Source organism: Staurois parvus, unplaced genomic scaffold, assembly GCF_062004578.1.
Source record: "Staurois parvus isolate SC_StPar_1 unplaced genomic scaffold, SC_StPar_1.0 ptg000081l, whole genome shotgun sequence".
Taxonomy (NCBI): domain Eukaryota; kingdom Metazoa; phylum Chordata; class Amphibia; order Anura; family Ranidae; genus Staurois; species Staurois parvus.
The window spans coordinates 4,298,690-4,318,549 of NW_028317877.1; the positions used below are offsets into that span (position 1 = coordinate 4,298,690).

General features: G+C 42.9%; 1 protein-coding gene across 2 annotated transcripts in view; it reads right to left on the bottom strand.

Moving 5' to 3' along the window:
* The window catches only part of SYNJ2 (synaptojanin 2), a 186,122-nt gene that overhangs the window by 119,733 nt on the left and 46,529 nt on the right, over window positions 1-19,860 (bottom strand). Inside the window, exon 2 of one of the 2 annotated variants that reach the window (XM_089669735.1) lies at window positions 12,009-12,095. The exons of the other annotated variant lie outside the window; for it this stretch is intronic. Coding sequence (XP_089525861.1) covers window positions 12,009-12,095 — 87 coding nt within the window. The remainder of the gene's footprint in view (window positions 1-12,008; window positions 12,096-19,860) is intronic. 2 annotated transcript variants of the gene reach the window in all.

Here is a 19,860-nt window from a genome sequence, read left to right on the forward strand (position 1 = left end):
TAGTGTATTTAGTGAATGTCACTTTTTGTTATTTTCAAATTATCCGCCGTTCCGTCCCTGTACGTCCCAGCGCTAACAGGGGACGGAACCCAGATGACAGATGCCGGCATTGCCGGGGACACTGCAGGAGGGACAACGCAGGAGCGCAGGACAAGGTAAGTGAAGAACAGATCCCGGAGCAGCGCCGCATGGTAAGCCTGAGTGTAGCTCGGGGTTACCGCTTTTGGTACTGAAACTTTACCCTGAGCTACACTCGGGAATACCGACAGGGAGGTTAAGCTCCTATGTTGTCATCCCATCACATAAGCCCTGGTGGAGGCTACAAGTGGCAGTGCCAGCACACATTCAACAAGAAGCCAGTCAACAGCAACAATACGCAGCAGACACTGAAGCAAGTGCATGAAAACAAGTAGTAGCTAAAATAGGCTGGAGAAGGTCAGCAGTACTGATAGTCAAAACACTGATGAAAAAAACGTTGAAAAATAGTATTTTATGGAAAAAAAAACCACATAGCAAATTTTTATAATACACTATGCTCTAGAAAATGAATTGTGAGCCAGTTAGGGTTTACATTTACAGTACTTTAAATTTCAGTACATTTGTTTTCTGGTTAAAAAATAAAGATCAATATTTCATTAAATTTATGGTATGGAAATCTTAAATTTTTGAGTTGGTACAAAATAATAAAAAGAAAAAAAGTCATCCAAACTTCCTGACAAGTTCACTTTATCTGTGTAAAATGGAAGAGAAAAAAAAACTTGATAAACCGGTTCATTAACGCTTCTTGGAAAGTACTGTATTTTCCTTAAGTCTTTTAATGACATTTGTAAACCTAAACTATTTAGTTACAGTCATTATAGATTGACTTTTTTCAGATATAACATTAGAAGTACTGAATTAAAGGGCATCCATCCAAAATTAATACAATGGGTTGGTTGAATCACCTGCCAGATTTTCAATGACTCCACAAGCAGATTTTATCTCCACCACATTGCCAGCTTAAAAGGCCCCTGCATTGTTACTGATATTAAAACACATCTAGCTTACTATATACACATCTTGTCAATTATACGTGACACTGTGTCAGATTCATTAATCTAGAAGATATCAGCTCAGCCACCATAGGCCAGATGGGAAAGACAGCTCTTTTGCTCACTCCATGAGCGACCTCCGCATTCCACGAGAACCTTATTCCTAATAAAAGTGTGCAACACTAAAGTTGGTGATTTTCAGTCAATTGTAAACTCTTTCCATGCTCCAAAAATGCAATCTTAAATAATTCACAGAAACTTAGCAATTTATCATTCAGTAGCTCAATCGACTACCAAAATTTGGCTGATTGTGAAGTTGAAAATTAATTCAAATCGTCAATACAATTTACAGAAAAATCAAATAGAAATAACTATGACAATGTCTCCAAAAAGCATACAAAACTTTCTGCTGTAATCATTTGGGGGAATTTCAATCTCATCTTCTTGCGATCAATTAAACCCACAATTTTATGCCTTGAAATTATTTGCGATTCAACTAAAAAAAAAAAAAAAAAAAGGGAGACAATTGCTCCAGGAAAAAGCGGCCACGTGTATGGCCAGTTTAAATGAATTCTACTATAGCACCACACAGCATTACACTGTATCATTGTAATTTTACTGCTAGGAAGAACACCCTTCTATTGTTGTATACATTTATTTCTCTCAATTATGTCTAGGAATAAAAATACTTTTTTCTTCAGTCACGTCTAAAAAAAATTTTGCATGCGAATATTTCGTTTTTATCATTTTCAATCAGCAGTTTGAGCTCTACACTTTAGACTCCTTCTCAAATTATTTCCAGGGACATAATCTCTGTTTTGGAAAAAGCCTACTTACAGAGCTCAACTTCACAAATTACAATGAATTAGTCAATATAAGTTACTCCCCACCTCTCTCAACACAATTCCGTACATTTTTTAATTCAAGAGAGACAGTCTGAAAGCAAACAGCTGGTGGCTGTGAGTAGATCATAAAAAGCCCACCGCTCCAAAGTTCAACCACCTCCTGTTGCTAACTACTAAAAAGTGGAAACCACCACAATCTATAATTGGCCTTTGCAGTAAGGTGCACATGGAAGGGCAACACAAGCAAACAAAAGATTTGTCAGCACACTTACCAGCTAGTCTGCAAAACTAAACTGACCCTGTCTAACAATTCAGGATAACAACAGAGGGTTTAGTATGTAAACTAAAGGCTCTGTTTATAATGTGAATTGTTAGACAGGGTCAATTTAGTTGTTTAGCAGGCTAGCTGGTAAGTGTGCTGACAAATCTTTTGCTTGTTTGTGTCCTCCTTTTGCTGCAAGAGAGAATGTCACCAGCACACCGAGGATCACCAATATGGGTCCAAAAGTTTTAATGAACGATCACATAGTTACAGCAAAGCAACGTTTCAGAGTCTCACAGGACCCCTTCATCACGTAAGTGGTCACATGCCCGATGAAGGGGTCCTGCGAAACTCCTAAACGGTGCCTTGCTGGAACTATGTGATCGTTCATTAAAACTTTTAGACCCATATTGGTGATCCTCGGTGTGCTGGTGACATTCTCCCTTGCTGATTCTGTTTGGTTGCAGCCGACGGTCGCTGCAGCACCCACTTGTACACACAGCCATTTTTTAAGGCAGGAACGTGTGCGTTTGGATTGTAATCCTCCTTTTGCTGCAGGCACGCAAGGCACTAATCTTGGAAACCCATCCATACTCCATGAAAATACAGTGCCGGGAAAGGAAAGCCACACAGCGTTTACGTCACTGGGCGATTCAGCAATAAAAACTATGCAACACGTCCCTACCTGAAGACTGCCCCAACACATTTCACCCTCACGGCTTCTTGCTTTTAGAAAAACCACAATGCCCTGTGGTATTTTTTTTTTTTTTTTAAAGGAAAGGATTTTAGGTAAGGAGAAGAAAGATTTGAAACATTTACTACATTTAAATAAAATTTAAATAACAATGACCCAAATTCCTTATATTTTCCCATTAGTGAGTTTCCAGGTATTTTCATTCTTTGCATTAAATTTAGGACTAAAAAAAAATATAAAATTTCAAATATTTATTATTATTATACAGGATTTATAAAGCGCCAACAGTTTGCTCAGCGCTTTACAATATAATGGGAGACAATACAGCAACAATACAGTTCAATACAAGAGGGATAGGAGGGCCCTGCTCCTCGGAGCTTACAATCTCGGAGGGAGGGGCTAGTGGTACAAAAGGCAGTAACTGTGGGGGATGGACTGGTAGGAAGAGTAGAAGATTCCATTGTTAGCTGATGGCAGGATAGGCTTCCTGGAAGAGATAGGTTTTCAGAGATCGCCTGAAAGTGAGCAGAGTAGGCGATAGTCTGATAAATTGGGGTAGAGAATTCCAGAAGATGGGGGAAGCTCTGGAGAAGTCCTGGAGACGAGCATGGGAGGAGGAGACAAGGGATCTAGAGAGCAGGAGGTCGTGCGAGGAGTGAAGACTACGGTTTGGGTGATATTTGAAGACAAGATCAGTGATGTAACTTGGGGCAGAGTTATAAATGGCTTTATATGTTATTGTTAATGTTTTGAATTTTATCCGTTGGGCAACGGGAAGCCAGTGGAGGGTTTGGTTAGTAAGGTGGATGAGTCTGGCAGCAGCATTCATGATAGACTGAAGAGGGAATAGCCTGCGATTCGGTAGGCCAATGAGGAGGGAGTTACAATAGTCAAGGCGAGAGATAACCAGGGAGTGAGTAAGTTGCTTAGTGGTTTCCGAGGTTAAGAACAGCCGTATCTTGGAGATGTTGCGGAGGTGAAGTCTACAAGATTTAGACAGCGATTGGATTTGGGGCTGAAAGGACAGATGGGAGTCTAGGATTACACCTAGTTCCCTGGCATGAGGGGAGGGGCCGATGATTGTGTTATTGGTCTTGATGGAGAAGTCAGGGGAGGGGGCACGAGCTGGAGGAAATACTAAGAGCTCAGTTTTGGAAAGATTGCGTTTGAGGAAGTGGAGTGACATCCATGCCGATATGTCGCTTAGTAGGTTAGTAATGCGAGAGGAGACTGAAGGGGTGAGGTGAGGGATAGAAAGATAGATTTGTGTGTCATCAGCATAGAGATGGTACTTAAAGCCATGGGAGTTTATCAAGGGACAAAGGGAGGAGGTGTAGATGGAGAAGAGTAGCGGTCCAAGGACAGAACCTTGAGGGCCCCCTACAGAAAGAGGAAGTGGAGAGGAGGAGGCAGAGTTATAAATAACGCTGAAGAAGCGCTGCGGTAGGTAGGAGGAGAACCAGGAGAGAGCAGAGTCTCGGAGACCAAGAGAGTGGAGTTTTTTTTGAGGAGGAGGGGATGGTCAACTGTATCAAAAGCCGCAGAGAGGTCAAGTAGTAAGAGTATGGAGTAGTGGCCATTGGTTTTAGCAGTTAGTAGATCATTAGTGAGTTTTAGTAGCGTGTAGTGAGCGAAAGCCAGAATTTATCTTTTTTTTTTCTTAAAATGAAATGTTGTACATGAATATACAGGGGTTGGACAAAAATATGGCAACACTACATGATTTGCAGGTGTGATGAAACATTTGTATGCTTCCGCTGTGTGATGAGACACCTGGCTAACACATGGAAAGCCTACTTTCATCATTCACTGCATGCACTGCTAGTAATATAGTCATGTGAGAGCTTACTGAGCTTCAAAGAGGGCAAAATTGTTGGTGTTGCTTAGCTGATGCCTCTGTGACTGAAGTTGCCAATTTATTTACCATGACGCAAGGTACAGTATCAAAGGTTATGACGGCATATACAGGTTCTGCGAAAACATCGTCTTATAAGCATGAGCATGGTCGACATGGTCAACTGACCGAAAGAGACAAAAGGACATTGTGCAGAAACTGTTGCATAAGTGATTGCAGACCACAATCTTAGTCTTCTAAAGCCCATGTCCACAAAAACTGTGCAGAGGGCAGTCCCGGACTGGCCATAGGGCACACTGGGCATTTGCCCGGTGGGCTGGGGCTGCCTGGATAAGAGGGGCAGCACATAGAGGAACCAGACTGTGTATTTCACAGTTCCTTTATGTGCCACCTGTCTGCCCCTCCTATCCATCTCCTGTATGCTCCCCCCCCCACGGCCACCCCCACCCCCTCATCTCCTGCAGTGCTGCCACCGGGTTCCCTCCTCCCTGCATCTTTTCTCTCTCTCTCTGCATACACTGCATACAGCAGGTAAGTATAGACATGTTTATTTTCCAAAAATAAAAAACTGACCTTTAGAATCGCTTTAATAGCTGAACTTGGAATCTTCACAGTTTCCAGGTTTTCCTTACCTCTTGTGGCAAAAAAAAAAAACCAGTTTACAGAGCTTAATAGCTCAAGCTGGAATCTTCACACACAAATGAATGAGTCAGAACAGCGACTGCCCCTCTATTTCTTCCTTCCTCTGTATGGCTAGATTTGAGTTTTAACTTACAGACATTAGCTTTATTTATTAAACAGCAGAGAATGTTCACTTTTCTTAGTGAACATGAAATAGCTCTGTTCAATGTGAATGCTCAGTCACACGCAACTGCACATTACTTACTGAGTGAAATTATAGTTAACATATAGCTTTTAAATCCGCAATGTTCATGCTCTCTGTTCTAGCTTTGACTTAGCAGGGTATGTGCTGGACCTCTGTAGAGAGGCCACTGCTTCTACACAGGGAGCAAAGGTCCTTCTCCAAAGCATGATGGCAGGGGACAGGCTTTTCTACTACTAAACACGTGGCAGCTTTCTAAAGAAAACAAACTGTAAAGCTCACCACACACATTGTAAATTGGTCGTACAATCTCTTTTAGATCTCCCAACACCTATGTAGTACAAGGGCCTGCTTGAGTGGATACAATGGCTTGGATAGTTAGGTAGATTCTCACATCACATAGTTTTGATAAATCTAAAGATGATTGTACAAATACAGATTGCAATGTGTATGGTGGCCCCAAGACCTTGAACACCCTTTCTTTTGCTGCACCTGGAATGTATTCAGCCATTTTAAACAGAAGGTTCATTTGGGCTTTAAAGTGGTTGTAAACCTCAGACATTTATTTATTTTATTTATTTCAGGTGCTTATATAGGTGCTTTATTTATTTCAGGTGCTTAATATCAATTACGCAGTGCTTTACACACACACACACACACATATATTACATTCACATCAGTCCCTAACCCTCAAGGGGCATACAATCGGAGGTCCCTAACTCACATCCATACATACACATACAGTTGTGTCCAAAATTATTCAACCCCCACTGAAATTGAGTGTTTTGGCCAGTTTGACATTGCTTTTGATCATTCAGTCATCTTGCTTACATTTACATTAAAGAGGCACTTGTAGGTCAGACAAATATAACATAACAGTTATAATGAAATAACCACAAATGTCTTTTCTGTGCTCACAGCATTATCAGTTTTATTCAACCCCCAAGTGACATTCAATCTTAGTACTTAGTACAGCATCCTTTTACAGTTATAACAGCTTTTAAACGTGAAGCATAGCTTGACACAAGTGTCTTGCAGCGATCTACGGGTATCTTCGCCCATTCTTCATGGGCAAAGGCCTCCAGTTCAGTCACATTCTTAGGCTTGCGCACTGCAACTGCTTTCTTTAAGTCCCACCAGAGGTTCTCAATCGGATTTAAGTCTGGTGACTGCGATGGCCACTCCAAAATGTTCCAGCCTTTCCTCTGCAACCATGCTCTAGTGGACTTGGAGGTATGCTTGGGATCATTGTCCTGTTGAAAGGTCCAACGTCTCCCAAGCCTCAGGTGTGTGACGGACTGCATCACGTTTCCATCCAATATCTCCTGGTACTGAAGAGAATTCATGGTACCTTGCACACGCTGAAGCTTCCCTGTACCTGCAGAAGCAAAACAGCCCCAAAGCATGATTGACCCTCCACCATGCTTCACAGTAGGCAAGGTGTTCTTTTCATCATAGGCCTTGTTCTTCCTCCTCCAAACATAGCGTTGATCCATGGGCCCAAACAGTTCTAATTTTGTTTCATCAGTCCACAGAACACTATCCCACAACTTTTGTGGTTTGTCCACATGGCTTTTGGCATACTGCAGTCGACTCTTCTTATTCTTTGGAGACAGCAAGGGGGTACGCCTGGGAGTTCTGGCACGGAGGCCTTCATTACGCAGTGTGCGTCTTATTGTCTGGGCTGAAACTTCTGTACCCACATCTGACAAATCTTTTCTCAGTTCCTCAGCAGTCACACGGGGACTTCTCTCCACTCTACGCTTCAGGTAGCGCACAGCAGTCGAAGTCAGCATCTTCTTTCTGCCACGACCAGGTAGCGTTTCAACAGTGCCCTTTGCCTTGAATTTGCGAATGATGCTTCCTAAGGTGTCTCTTGGTATGTTTAACATCTTTGCAATCTTCTTATAGCCATTGCCCTTCCTGTGAAGAGAAATCACCTCTTCTCTTGTCTTCCTGGACCATTCTCTTGCCTTCACCATGTTTGTAACCACACCAGTAAATGTCTAGAAGGAGCTGAGTATCACAGTCATTTTAAAGCTGCCTAATTGGTGCTTATTATGCTTGATTGCTGCTCGGTGACATCCACAGGTGTTTTCAATACCTGATGGAAAGCACCTGTATGAACCTCTGTTCTTCAGAGTGGTAGTCTTTAAGGGGTTGAATAATTGTGGCAATGAAGAAACCACATAAGAACCATTTACTACTGTATTACATAAACAATTGATGTCATTTTAGTTGCATTTGGGTAGTTACAACGTCCTTGTAGGATTTGATTCTGAATACAATTCCAAATGTACACTATAGTCCCTAAACCCCTTTACAGCATTGGGGGTTGAATAATTTTGGACACAACTGTATTAGGGACAATTTAGACAGGATCCAATTAACCTACCAGCATGTCTTTGGAGTGTGGGAGGAAACCCACGCAGGCACAGGGAGAACATGCAAACTCCAGGCAGGTGGTGCCAAGGTTGAGATTCAAACCAACGACCCTAGTACCGCCAGGCGGAAGTGCTAACCATTTAGCCACTGCATGAACTATGACCAAAGCATATCCCTCTACAGTGTGTACTTGTTTCTATCCAGAGCACTAAGTGTTACTTCTGTCTGCCGCTTCCTCTGCTATCTGCAGAAGTCCTTTCTAATAAGTTTTCCTGACACCAAGAGAAATTTTTTTTGTTAATATAACATCTTCATCTTATCAAGTCATATTAGAATGCCTGTCTTGTAGGAGGATCAATTACTCCATACTCTGCAGCATACTACTATAAGGCTACTTTCACACTGATCCACAGCAAAAACGCATAGGTTTGTTTACCGCACTTTCTGGGCATTTTTTAAAAGAGACGTGACTTAAAAACTACACCAAAAACGCTTCTCAGAGGAGTTTTTAAGGCGCTTTTCAGGCGTTTTTCATTGATTTCAATAGGAAAAGGCATTTTTGAGGCATTTTCGTTTAACTCCCCAAACATGCCCCAAAGATGTTTTTATGCTGCACCGCAAGCACAACGCCTCAGTGTGAAAACATACATAGATATACATTCACATACACAGGGAAGCAGTTTTCTTGAGCTTTTAATGCAAAAACACTTGAAAAACTCCTCAGTGTGAAGGCAACCTAAGGCACAAGACAGAACTGCAAACAATAAATAAAGCAATTCCCCACAAAAGGTAGCTTTAAACTTTTAATGTGGGTGCTAACACCATATAGACTTTGACCTGTTAATGTAAAATTTAAAAGTTGTTTTCAATTATTTAGAATTTGCGATCCTGTTGATATTGCCATGTAGGTCCTTGTTAGGGGACTTCCTGTTATAGGGTGACAACGGTATTTCAGGTGTGTTCATGTGTTGTCACCCTTTCACATCCTTGGTGGGGACTACAAGCAGCCATACCAACACACATTGTGCAGGCACGGTCCACCGTTATCATTATTAGGAAGTCAGCCCAGAGCAATGGCATGCAGCTAGCTGTGGAATGTATGCATGTAGACAGGAAGTGACTGAAAGAGATCAGCAGGACCAAGATGAAAGAAAAATGTCTGTAAACTCTAGTCAAATTAAATAAAAAAAAGGCCATGCCAATATTTTTTGGTGACAGGGCTGTGGCAGACTAATTGCCCTCTAATTAGGGTTTAGATCTACTTTAACTGCCATTACTATTCAGGAAATTGCAAAAGTCTTAAATTTAGAAAGCCCATTTAGTTTACGTTAAAGTGGTTGTAAAGGCTGAAGGTTTTTTACAAATGCATGAAGGCAAAATAACCTTCTGTGTGCTGCTCCCCCCACAGCCCCTATTACTTACCTGAGCCCGATCCTGGTCCAGCGATGTGCACTGGAACCTCTGCTGTCCTCAATGGCTGAGACACAGTAGTGGGAGCCATTGGTTCCCACTGCTGTCAATCACAGACAGCGAGTCAATAAGTAGAGAGTGGGGGGGGGCAGGGCTGAGCCATGGCTCTATGTGCATTATGGACGCAGTGAGCTTGGAAGTGAGCATGCACCAGTGCCCCCATAGCACGCGGTTTGCTACTGGGGGCACTGGTCAAGGGGGAGAAGTCAGGAACGCTAGCAGGGGATCCGAGAAGAAGAGGATCAGGGCTGCTATGTGCAAAAGCATTGCATACAGAAGGTAAGTATGACATGTTTGTTATTTAATATCACTTTAGAAATGGAACTAAAGGCAAGAATACTCACCTATGCTCCAACAGGTTGAAGCCTGCGAGGTCCCTCACTAGCATCTTCTCCCCATCTTCTTCCAGGTGCCAAGTTTCGACCATCTTGATTGGCCATTCTGGGATCATGTCACTCCTTTGCATGCATGGGAGTCACTCCTTTGCATGCATGGGAGTCATTCATCGGGTACACCAATGCTGTGCTGGAAATGTAACGAGAGTTGTGCATGCGCAGCTCTATGTACATTCTGCAGAGGATTGCGAAAGGGAGGTTATTGCAGAGGAGACACTGCATGTTTGCAATTTATTTTTATTTTTTATTTTTGTTTCAGCTTTAATCTAAGCTTTATGTAATACACTGCAGTCAGACTACAGCAATCTCTCAGATGTACTGGAAAGATATACAGCCATTTGTCATTCTGTATAACTAATAATAAAAAATAAGGAGCTTCCAAGAGGTTTTAAAGAAAATATTTTTTTTATTTCTGTAGCACTTTTCTCCCTTGGGACTCGAAGAACTCTTATCTGCTATAGGCGCACATGGTGAGGCAGCCATGTTTGGCGCACTCAGCAAAATATCACACTAGGCCAACCTTAGACAGGAGCCACCATGTCCACCAGCATGTTGTTGGAGTGTGGGGGAAAACCAGAGTTCCCAGAGAAAACCCACACACACACACAGGGATAGCATGCAAACTCTGTGGAGACAGCATCCTGACCAGGCCCCGAACCAAGAACCTAATTGCTGCAAGGTAGAAGGCACCAACCACGAAGACACCATACCATCCATATTGGCCTGCATGATCTCATTGCTCAGCATTAGGTTTTCCCAGGTTACCATAAAAAAGTGAGATTATCTGGTACATTAAAGGCATTTTGTAATTTCATTTTTTTTATACAAACATCACAAGGTCATCATGGTTTTAGTAAAGCTACTCATGGAACTCACATGCTCCATTATTTCTTTATTCGCCCACGTTATCTTTATCTTTAGCTCTAATGTCCATTCTTTTGAAGGATGACAATCCGTGCACAATACCTCTGTATTTAGAGTGAAGGCTATTCACTTAGCAGAGTGAATATTATCAAACAATGGGAAGCTGTGCTTATTTGAATACCCAAGGTTTTGGCTGGACATAGAGTACCTTTCATTTACATAGTAATTATATATAAACAGATGCATAGCTGTAAAAAGTACATATTTAACTAAGTAAATAGACAAACACATTTGAGTTGTCAAACAAAAGTTTGTCCAAGGTGTGGGGCCTGTCCTTGTGGGGATTTAGAAGTAGATCCTTAAAGTGGAATTCCAGCTTACACCTAACTAGCCTTGTTTCCTGTCCCATCCTGACACCTATGTTAGGTAATCTTTGTGGGAAAGATGTAAATACTTACCTATTTGCAGGCTGCTCTGGTCCGGTCACGAGATGCGGCTCCCCTGTGTCAGCTAACGCAACAAGAGAGAAAAGAGCGCTGACAATGGACGGGCCATTGAAGCCTATGGGTAATGTCAACACTCCAGGCTTTACTAGCCATTGTTGGAGTGCTCTCCCCGTAGCCGCTGCTGGCTTACACAGGGGATCATGTGACCAGACCAGATTAGTTAGCAAAGGTGTTAGACGTGGGGAAGGGACAGTTTTAAGGATAATTAGAGATGTAGGTCGGAATACCTCTTTAAAGAGACTATTTTGGGAAAATTAAAATGCTGCAATTATAAAGTGTAGTCACCTAAACCTAAGGAAACCGCCATAACTTAGCTGTTACAATCCTATACTGAATTGTATTGATAGGCAAAGCTCTGGCACTTTCTTCAGAACCAAAGTTTACCCACCATACAGTTTCCTAAACATTCTGATTGGCCAGTGAAGCAGCTTATTACAGCTATGGGTCAATACAGATGTATAAGGGTAGGGGGGGTAGATGGTGTTAAGCGCCATCATTGCCTGGACAGGTTAGAGCATTGCCTGTCAGCGCAGTCCAACGAGAAGGTTTGGAGACTGCTACAAGTATGCAGCAATACATCTAAATGCCTGTACTTTGCAGTTGCAGCACTTTTATATTTTGTCCTCAATGACAAAGCAGGTGAAAAAATGATGAAATCAAAACATTGCCCATGCATCATCAAAATCTGAAATCTGGTTGTACACTATTCAGATTTTGGTGCCCAACATCCAATGGATTAATGGCAGTTTGGTGTAATGCTGTTTTAAGCAGAAGTTTAGATTTCAGTGTATGGGTGAATCATTCCATACGGCAAACTCTTCATCAAACAACTTTTGCTTTCAAGGGTGGCAAGTGTTTTTCCGCTAGAAAGATATTACCTGATTTCAACTGAAGTTCTCCCAAGCATCCATAGGCTTCCTGGTGCCTTTCATATTGTCCTTTAATCGCCTCCTTTTCATCAGGCGCTAGAAATAAAATAAATAAATTATGAAAATGATGTAGGATAACTGCATCATGCTTTTATTCTAACATGTTACTCACTATTGGACCATGGTATGGAAGAAGTAGCATTTATTTATTATTTATTTATTTCAGGTACTTATATAGCGCCATCAATTTACGCAGCGCTTTACATATACACACACTAATAAATATATATATATATATATATATATATATATATACACATATATAAATATATACATACATAAATATATATATATATATATATATATATATATATACATACATACATACATACACACACACATAAATATACACACACACATTGTACATTCACATCAGTCCCTAACCCTCAAGGGGTGTATAATCTAAGGTCCCTAACTCACATTCATACATACACATACTAGGGACAATTTATAACTCCAACTACTACTAATCAGTTACAGAAGCTAAGTAAAACTAATAAGTTCTAGAACATTTATTGAAGTAATGACTATTCCTTTTTCCGCAAGGTATTTTTTTTCCAAATTCTTTATTTAAGAATAGCCGTATCCAACAACGTCAGAATAAACAAGGAAATATATACCAGTCAGTCTGCACCAGACGTCATTTTCGAAACAAATATAGAGAGATTTACATTATAAGGAATAGAACACGAACGTCCTAGGGGGCTCCCAAAGATATGTATTATAACATTGTTTGCATCTAGGTAGGCATAAGCGAATAGCAAAGACATCATAAATGAGCCAATGGCTCTGCATATGTTTCTGGGAAGAGCATGTGTATTTATACACTGCTCAAAAAATTAAAGGAACACTTTGAGAACACATCAGATCTCAATGGAGAAACATATCATGCTGGATATCTATACTGATATGGACTGAGTAATGTGTTAGGAATGTAAGGATGCCCCATCGTTTGATGGAAATTAAAATTATCAACCTACAGAGGACTAATGTTTTTTTTAGAAATCATACGTACATAGGTGCATGCACCATCGGTCCGAGGTCTAAAACTAAGAACTGAGCGATCAAAGACCTCTGATCGCTCAGTTCTTAGTGCTCCATGAGCAGAGAGCTGGTGACTCTCATTCACCGCTCTCTGCTCTGCCCCCCCCCCTACCCCCATGCTCACTGGTGTGCTGGGCTGTGGAGGGGAAGGGAGCAGCTGGCCCAGGCTCTCAGAGGACTGCTGAGAGGCTGAGCCAGGTGCTGGTCCAGGGATCTGGGTGGATCCCGACTTTAAAGTCGGGATCTTTCCCCAGCCTGGATCGGCGGAGAGAGGTTTTCAGCTGAAAATGGGTCAGAGCAGTGCAGAACAAATTGTACTCCTGTGATCCACAGAAGTACAGCCAAATGAGCTTTATCTGTACTTCTTTAAAGTCTTTCAATGTGTTGGTTTCCATTTTCAGGCTTACTCACTGCATCGCATTTATGGAGCAGTGTTATCATCCTAGGCTGTTCTGATTTGGACTACAAACTTTCTCTTCTCATCCTTTTCACACAGAAGGGAATTGTTTTCTAGTCCCCAGGAGATAGTTGGGAAATCTGTTTGCATTGTTTAGGATATCAGGTCAGTCCACAGGAAGTCATAAAAATACAGGAATTCTGCCAAGAACAATAGATATTCCTTTGTACTTGAGGAAAGGTTTTTAGCCTGAAAAAAGAAAACTAATGCAGCCACCACATCTAGAACTGGTAAGCTGCTGTTTTATCTTTGAATTTCAATATCCTTTAAATTGTCCCTAGACCTGAAGATCCTTGCACCTTTGTTGCTGCCACCTTGTGGGCGGAGGTTTCATCCCTCTGTATCTTCCGGTTTATGATATTGTTGCGAACACTGGGACTACACTTCCCAGCATGCACTGGTGCTGTGACTCAGTTGACAGTGTGTACAGTATGTGGGAAAGGAGTGAGGCTGGCAGACCACACACTCCATAACAGAGTACAAAGCATGTGACTGCTACGCAGCTGCTGTTCAAGTCGAAGAGCAAGAAATTGGCTGCCACGACCGTGGAAAAAAGTCCCAAATGTACAGTAACTAATCATAGAGGAATGTTTATATTGTATATCTCTGCATTCTCATTCTCGTTCTCTTTTCATTCAACTGGAAAACAGTGGGCTGTATAAACTGAAACAGGAAATTACACAGAAAATGCTGCTAACAAAATATTTCTGAGTGCCAAGTATCAATTGGTTTGACGGATCTCAGTCCATTGTTTGTCACTTGAACAAACTTTTTAATTAATAAGTCTCTGGGGTGCATCCATAGAGGGCTCTCAACTAGGAGGCTTTAACTAGTATTGAACCCAAAAGCAAACATTTTTTGAATGGCAGCTTACTAGTTCTTAGTTGTGATGGCTGCCTTAGTTTTTAGGCTTTCTTTCTTCTATTTTCAGTTGGTGATCTGGCCAGTAAGTCTGCTGTTTTTCAAAAGAGCAAGCTCTCTGGCAGATGTAGGAGTTACAGGGATGAGAAAAACCTGACGGGTGGTTACAATGATCAGCTTTTATTTATGTAAAATATTTATCCCAAAAGGAAAAATAAAACGGTTTGCTGTAACTGAATATACAGTGAGGAACAGAAGTATTTGAACACCCTGCAATTTTGCAAGTTCTCCCACTTAGAAATCATGGAGGGGTCTGAAATTCACATTGTAGGTGCATTCCCACTCTGAGAGACAGAATTAAAAAAAAAAAAATTCAGGAAATCACATTGTATGATTTTTAAAGAATTTATATGTCTTGCATTGCGGAACATAAGTACTGTATTTTCCGGCGTATAAGGCGACTGGGTGTATAAGACGACCCCCTAATTTTCCAGTTAAAACATAGGTTTTGGGCTATACTCGTCGTATAAGACTACCCCCCTTCTGAGGCAACACCATTTAACCCCTAGCCTACAGGGCACTTATACCCACTCCTCCCCCCCCCCCCCCCAGGCCAATTTTCAGCTTTCAGCGCTGTCACATTTTGAATGACAATTGGGCAGTCATGCAACACTGTACCCATATGAAATAGGTGGCACTGATGAGGAGGCACTGGTAGGTGGCACTGATGGGCATGGACAGGCAGCACTGATACATGGCACTGATAGGCGGCACTGATAGGAAGCACTGACTGGCACTGTTAGGTGGCACTGATAGGCAGCACTGATGCACACCGATAGGCGGCACTGATAGGCGGCACTGATAGGCGGCACTGACTTGCACTGATAGGTGGCACTGATGGGCATTGACAGGCATCACTGATGGGCACTGAAAGGCAGCACTGATACATGGCACTGATAGGCGGCACTGATGCGCACTAATAGGTGGCACTGATTGGCAGCACTGATAGGTGGCACTGATGGGTGGCACTGAAAGGCAGCTCAGATGGGCACTGATATGTGGCATTGATGTGCACTGGTAGGCACTGATATGTGGCACTGATGGACACTGACAGCTGGCACTGCTGGGGCCACACTGATCATCAGTGCCCTGATGATCACTGTACATGTCCCCTCTGCGGAAAGCCGATTACCGGCTCTCCTCTCGAGCTGTCAGCGTGACAGCTCGAGAGCAGAGAAATGCCGATAACCGGCATTTCCCTGTTTACATGTGATCAGCTGTGATTGGACACAGCTGATCACATGACCAAGCCGACATCTTCGGCTCTTTCCGTGATCGGTGATCCGGACACAGCGCATCGCCGCTCATGCGCAGAGAATGGTAGGACGTCATATGCGCCAATCACGGCAAGTGATGTATTCTATTAATGAATACAGAGCCTGCTCGGATTGGCTGCATCAGAGAGGCAGGCTGATGATGTCACAACTTCAGCCAATCCGAGCAGGCTCTGTATTCAATAATAGAATACATCGCTCGCCGTGATTGGCTGAGCACGGTACACTGTATGTAGCTGAAGCTACCATACAGTATTACCACACATCCAGCGGTTCTATACCCAGAGTATAAGACGACCCCCAATTGTTGGGGTATGTTTTTAAGTAAAAAAAGTAATCCTATACGCCGGAAAATACGGTATTTGAACACCTGAGAAAATCAGTGTTAATATTTGGTACAGAAGCCTTTGTTTGCAATTACAGAGGTCAAACGTTTCCTGTAGTTCTTCACCTGGTTTGCACACACTGCAACAGGGATTTTGGCTCACTCCTCCACACAGATCTCCTCTAGATCTGTCAGGTTTCGGGCTGTCGCTGAGCAACACGGAGTTTCAGCTCCCTCCAACGACGTTCTATTGGATTTAGGTCTGGAGACCTGCTAGGCCACTCCAGAACCTTGATATGCTTCTTACGGAGCCACTCCTTGGTTATCCTGGCTGTGTGCTTCGGGTCGTTGTCATGTTGGAAGACCCAGCCACGACCCATCTTCAATGCTCTGACTGAGGGAAGGAGGTTGTTGCTCAAAATCTCACAATAAATAGCCCCATTCATCCTCTCCTTAATACAGTGCAGTCGTCCTGTCCCCTTCACAGAAAAGCACCCCAAGCATGATGTTACCACCCCCATGCTTCACAGTAGAGATGGTGTTCTTGGGATGCAACTCATCCTTCTTTTTCCTCCAAACACAATGAGTGAAGTTTAGACCAAAAAGTTCTACTTTGGTCTCATCTGACCACATGACTTGCTCCCATGCCTCCTCTGGATCATCCAGATGGTCATTGGCAAACTTCAAACGGGCCTGGACATGTGATGACTTGAGCAGGGGAGCCTTCCGTGCAATGCATGATTTGAAACCATGACGGCGTAGTGTTCTACCGACAGTGACCTTTGAAACTGTGGTCCCAGCTCTCTTCATGTCATTGACCAGCTCCTCCCTTGTAGTTCTGGGCTGATTCCTCACCTTTTTTATCATCAGTGATACCCCACGTGGTGAGATCTTGCATGGAGCCCCAGTCTGAGGGAGACTGACAGTCGTTTTTAGCTTCTTCCATTTCTAACAATTTCTCCAACAGTTGATCTATTTTCACCAAGCTGCATGGCACTTGCCCCGTAGCCCTTTCCAGCCTTGTGGAGGTCCACAATTTTGTCTCTGGTGTCTTTTGACAGCTCTTTGGTCTTGCCCATGGTAGTAGTTGGCGTCTGACTGACTGTGGGGTGGACAGGTGTCTTTAAAGAGCTCAGACAGGTGCTACTAAGTTAGATTAATGAGTGGAGTAGAGGTGGACTTTTTAAAGGCACAGTAACAGGTCTTTGAGAGCCAGAATTCTTGCTGTTTCTTAGGTGTTCAAATACTTATGTTCAGCAGTGCAAGACAAATAAATTCTTTAAAAATCATACAATGTGATTTCCTGAATTTTTTTTTTTTAATTCTGTCTCTCAGAGTGGGAATGCACCTACAATGTGAATTTCAGACCCCTTCATGATTTCTAAGTGGGAGAACTTGCAAAATTGCAGGGTGTTCAAATACTTCTGTTCTTCACTGTAAAGTATTAGTTGGCTTCAATATGTTAGTATATCTAACATTCTCCTCCCCCAGACCGATAGCGCTGCCAGTGGTGTCCCTAGGGGAGTGCGGGCCGCACTGGGTGACACCATCACAGGGGATGCAGAAGCAGGATGCCAGCAGAGCTTCTGGGCTCTGTGAAGGTCCTGGCCAGTTATTGGGGTGATCCCGGATTCCCGGCACAGTGAAAGCTGCTCTCGGTATAGCGGTAAAATGAGTATCCCGATCCGTGAAGATATGTATCCCCTGAAGCAACTGCGCATGAGCCGGTTTCAGGCCGAAGAAGCTGATCGCTGATCTCCGACTTTAGCACAGAGCTGCCACAGTTAACCCCTTACAGGCTGCAAACCACTGAAGCTGATCCTGTGGATCACTATGGGTTGTAAGATCAGTTAACCCCGTATAGGTTTAATTCTGCCCGTCCAGTAAAGGGAGTTATAAGAGACTGCTAAAGTTAGGTACTTATAGTAGCTGTATTTGGAAATAAATGTAACGATTTTTAATCTCCCTTTTTCCCTACAGTTCTGCTTTAAAGCGGAGTTCCACCTGAAATAAAAAAAAAAGTAAGCAGCTACAAAAACTATAGCTGCTGACTTTTAAAATACAGCCACTTTTCCCTTTCCCTTGGTCCAGCAGTGTCCTCCACCGTCTTCTCTCCCCGGCGCTGGCATCTTTAGTGTGGGCACCCAGCTGTGACAGCTTGCGGCTTCACAGCTGTATGCCCACTGCGCATGAGCGAGTAGCACTGCGCTTTGTGAATGGCCCCGTAGTCTTCTGGGACCTGTCACGTGTCACAGAACACTACGATGAGGGAGTAGGGGAGGACAACTTCCGCTTCCGATCACCTAGGTGATCGCAGTGGAAGTGGAAGCAGGTACCTCCCCCCCCCCCCGCTCCCCAAAGGTGCCAATCCTTAATGGGGAGCGGAGGACAAAGGCTTAAAGCAGAACATCCCCTTTTGGGTGGAGCTTTGCTTTTAGAGAACAGGTTTGTTGAGTGAACGCAATGCCAGTTGTAAATTAGCCTGTGCAATCCTTTAGAAGGGTTTTAGGCAGACATTCCACATTGAGCAGTGTTTCACAAGGCTGCGGGCTGATTGCAGGTACAGGAATCACAGCTGTTCCAGCAACCACCTGCCGCTGAATCGCGCTGCTCTTGTGAGATGCATGGGGCTGCCATTAATTCTGAATACACCCACATGCAATTCAGCCCACAGTGCGATCGTGGGTGTGGGAACTGCATAGTCAAAAAGATCCCTGAGGATGCATTTTTGAAAAGCTGCATGGACCTTTTTATTTTTCGTAAAAAGCGGGTATAGCAGCCCATTCTGCTGTGCCCACACTCCGGTTTCCTCCCACACTCCAAAGACATGCTGGTAGGTTAATTGGCTCCTGTCTGAATTGTCCCTAGTATGTGTATGTAGGAATGTGAGTTAGGGACCTTAGATTGTACACCCCTTGAGGGTTAAGGACTGATGTGAATGTACAATATATATATGTAAGCACTGCATAAATTGATGGCGCTATATAAGTACCTGTAATAAATAAAATAAATAAACACAAGCCCACACTATTGTGAACCTAAAGACTGCTATCTGTATACCTATATAAAAATACTGTATGTGTGTATGTACATACAGTAATTGACATTTTTCTTACCTAGACACAGTTACAGGCTTGGAAAGCATTTATTTTCATTCCCTTATTCAGGGTTTTAGGAGAAAATGTAAATGACTTAATACCTCTGATATATGGGTTAAAGCGGTAGTAAACTCGTTTCTGGTACTTTTACCTATAGGTAAGCTGATAATAAATCTTACCTGTAGGTATAATGAATATCTCCTAAACATGCACCATTTAGGAGAAATTCCAGTGAGACGTCAGCGGCGCATGCACCCATGTCGTTCCTTCAGAGCTCCGTGCCTTGGCTGTGACTCCTGTGCGCATGCGTGGGAGTGATATCATGGCGGCTCGACCAATAAAATGGCCAGAGCCAGCGAATCCGGGAGGAAGACTGGGTGAAGATGGAACCTCTGTCAACAGTGACAGCGTGCTGCTTGAGTGCTTTGTTTTAAGGCACGTCTCTCATAATGTGCTAGTATGCGATGCATAGTAGCACATTATAACATTGCCTTGCAGGGGAAAATCTTTTTTTCTTTTCTTTCTTTTTTTTTTTTAATTTTCACACTTTGCTATTGCATTAAGTGGTTAGCACTTCTGCCATGCAGCACTAGGGTCCCCCGTCTGTATGCTGGTTAGGACACCCTCTGCATGGAGTTTGCATGTACTACCAGTGCTTGCATGGTTTGCATGTTTATAGGAA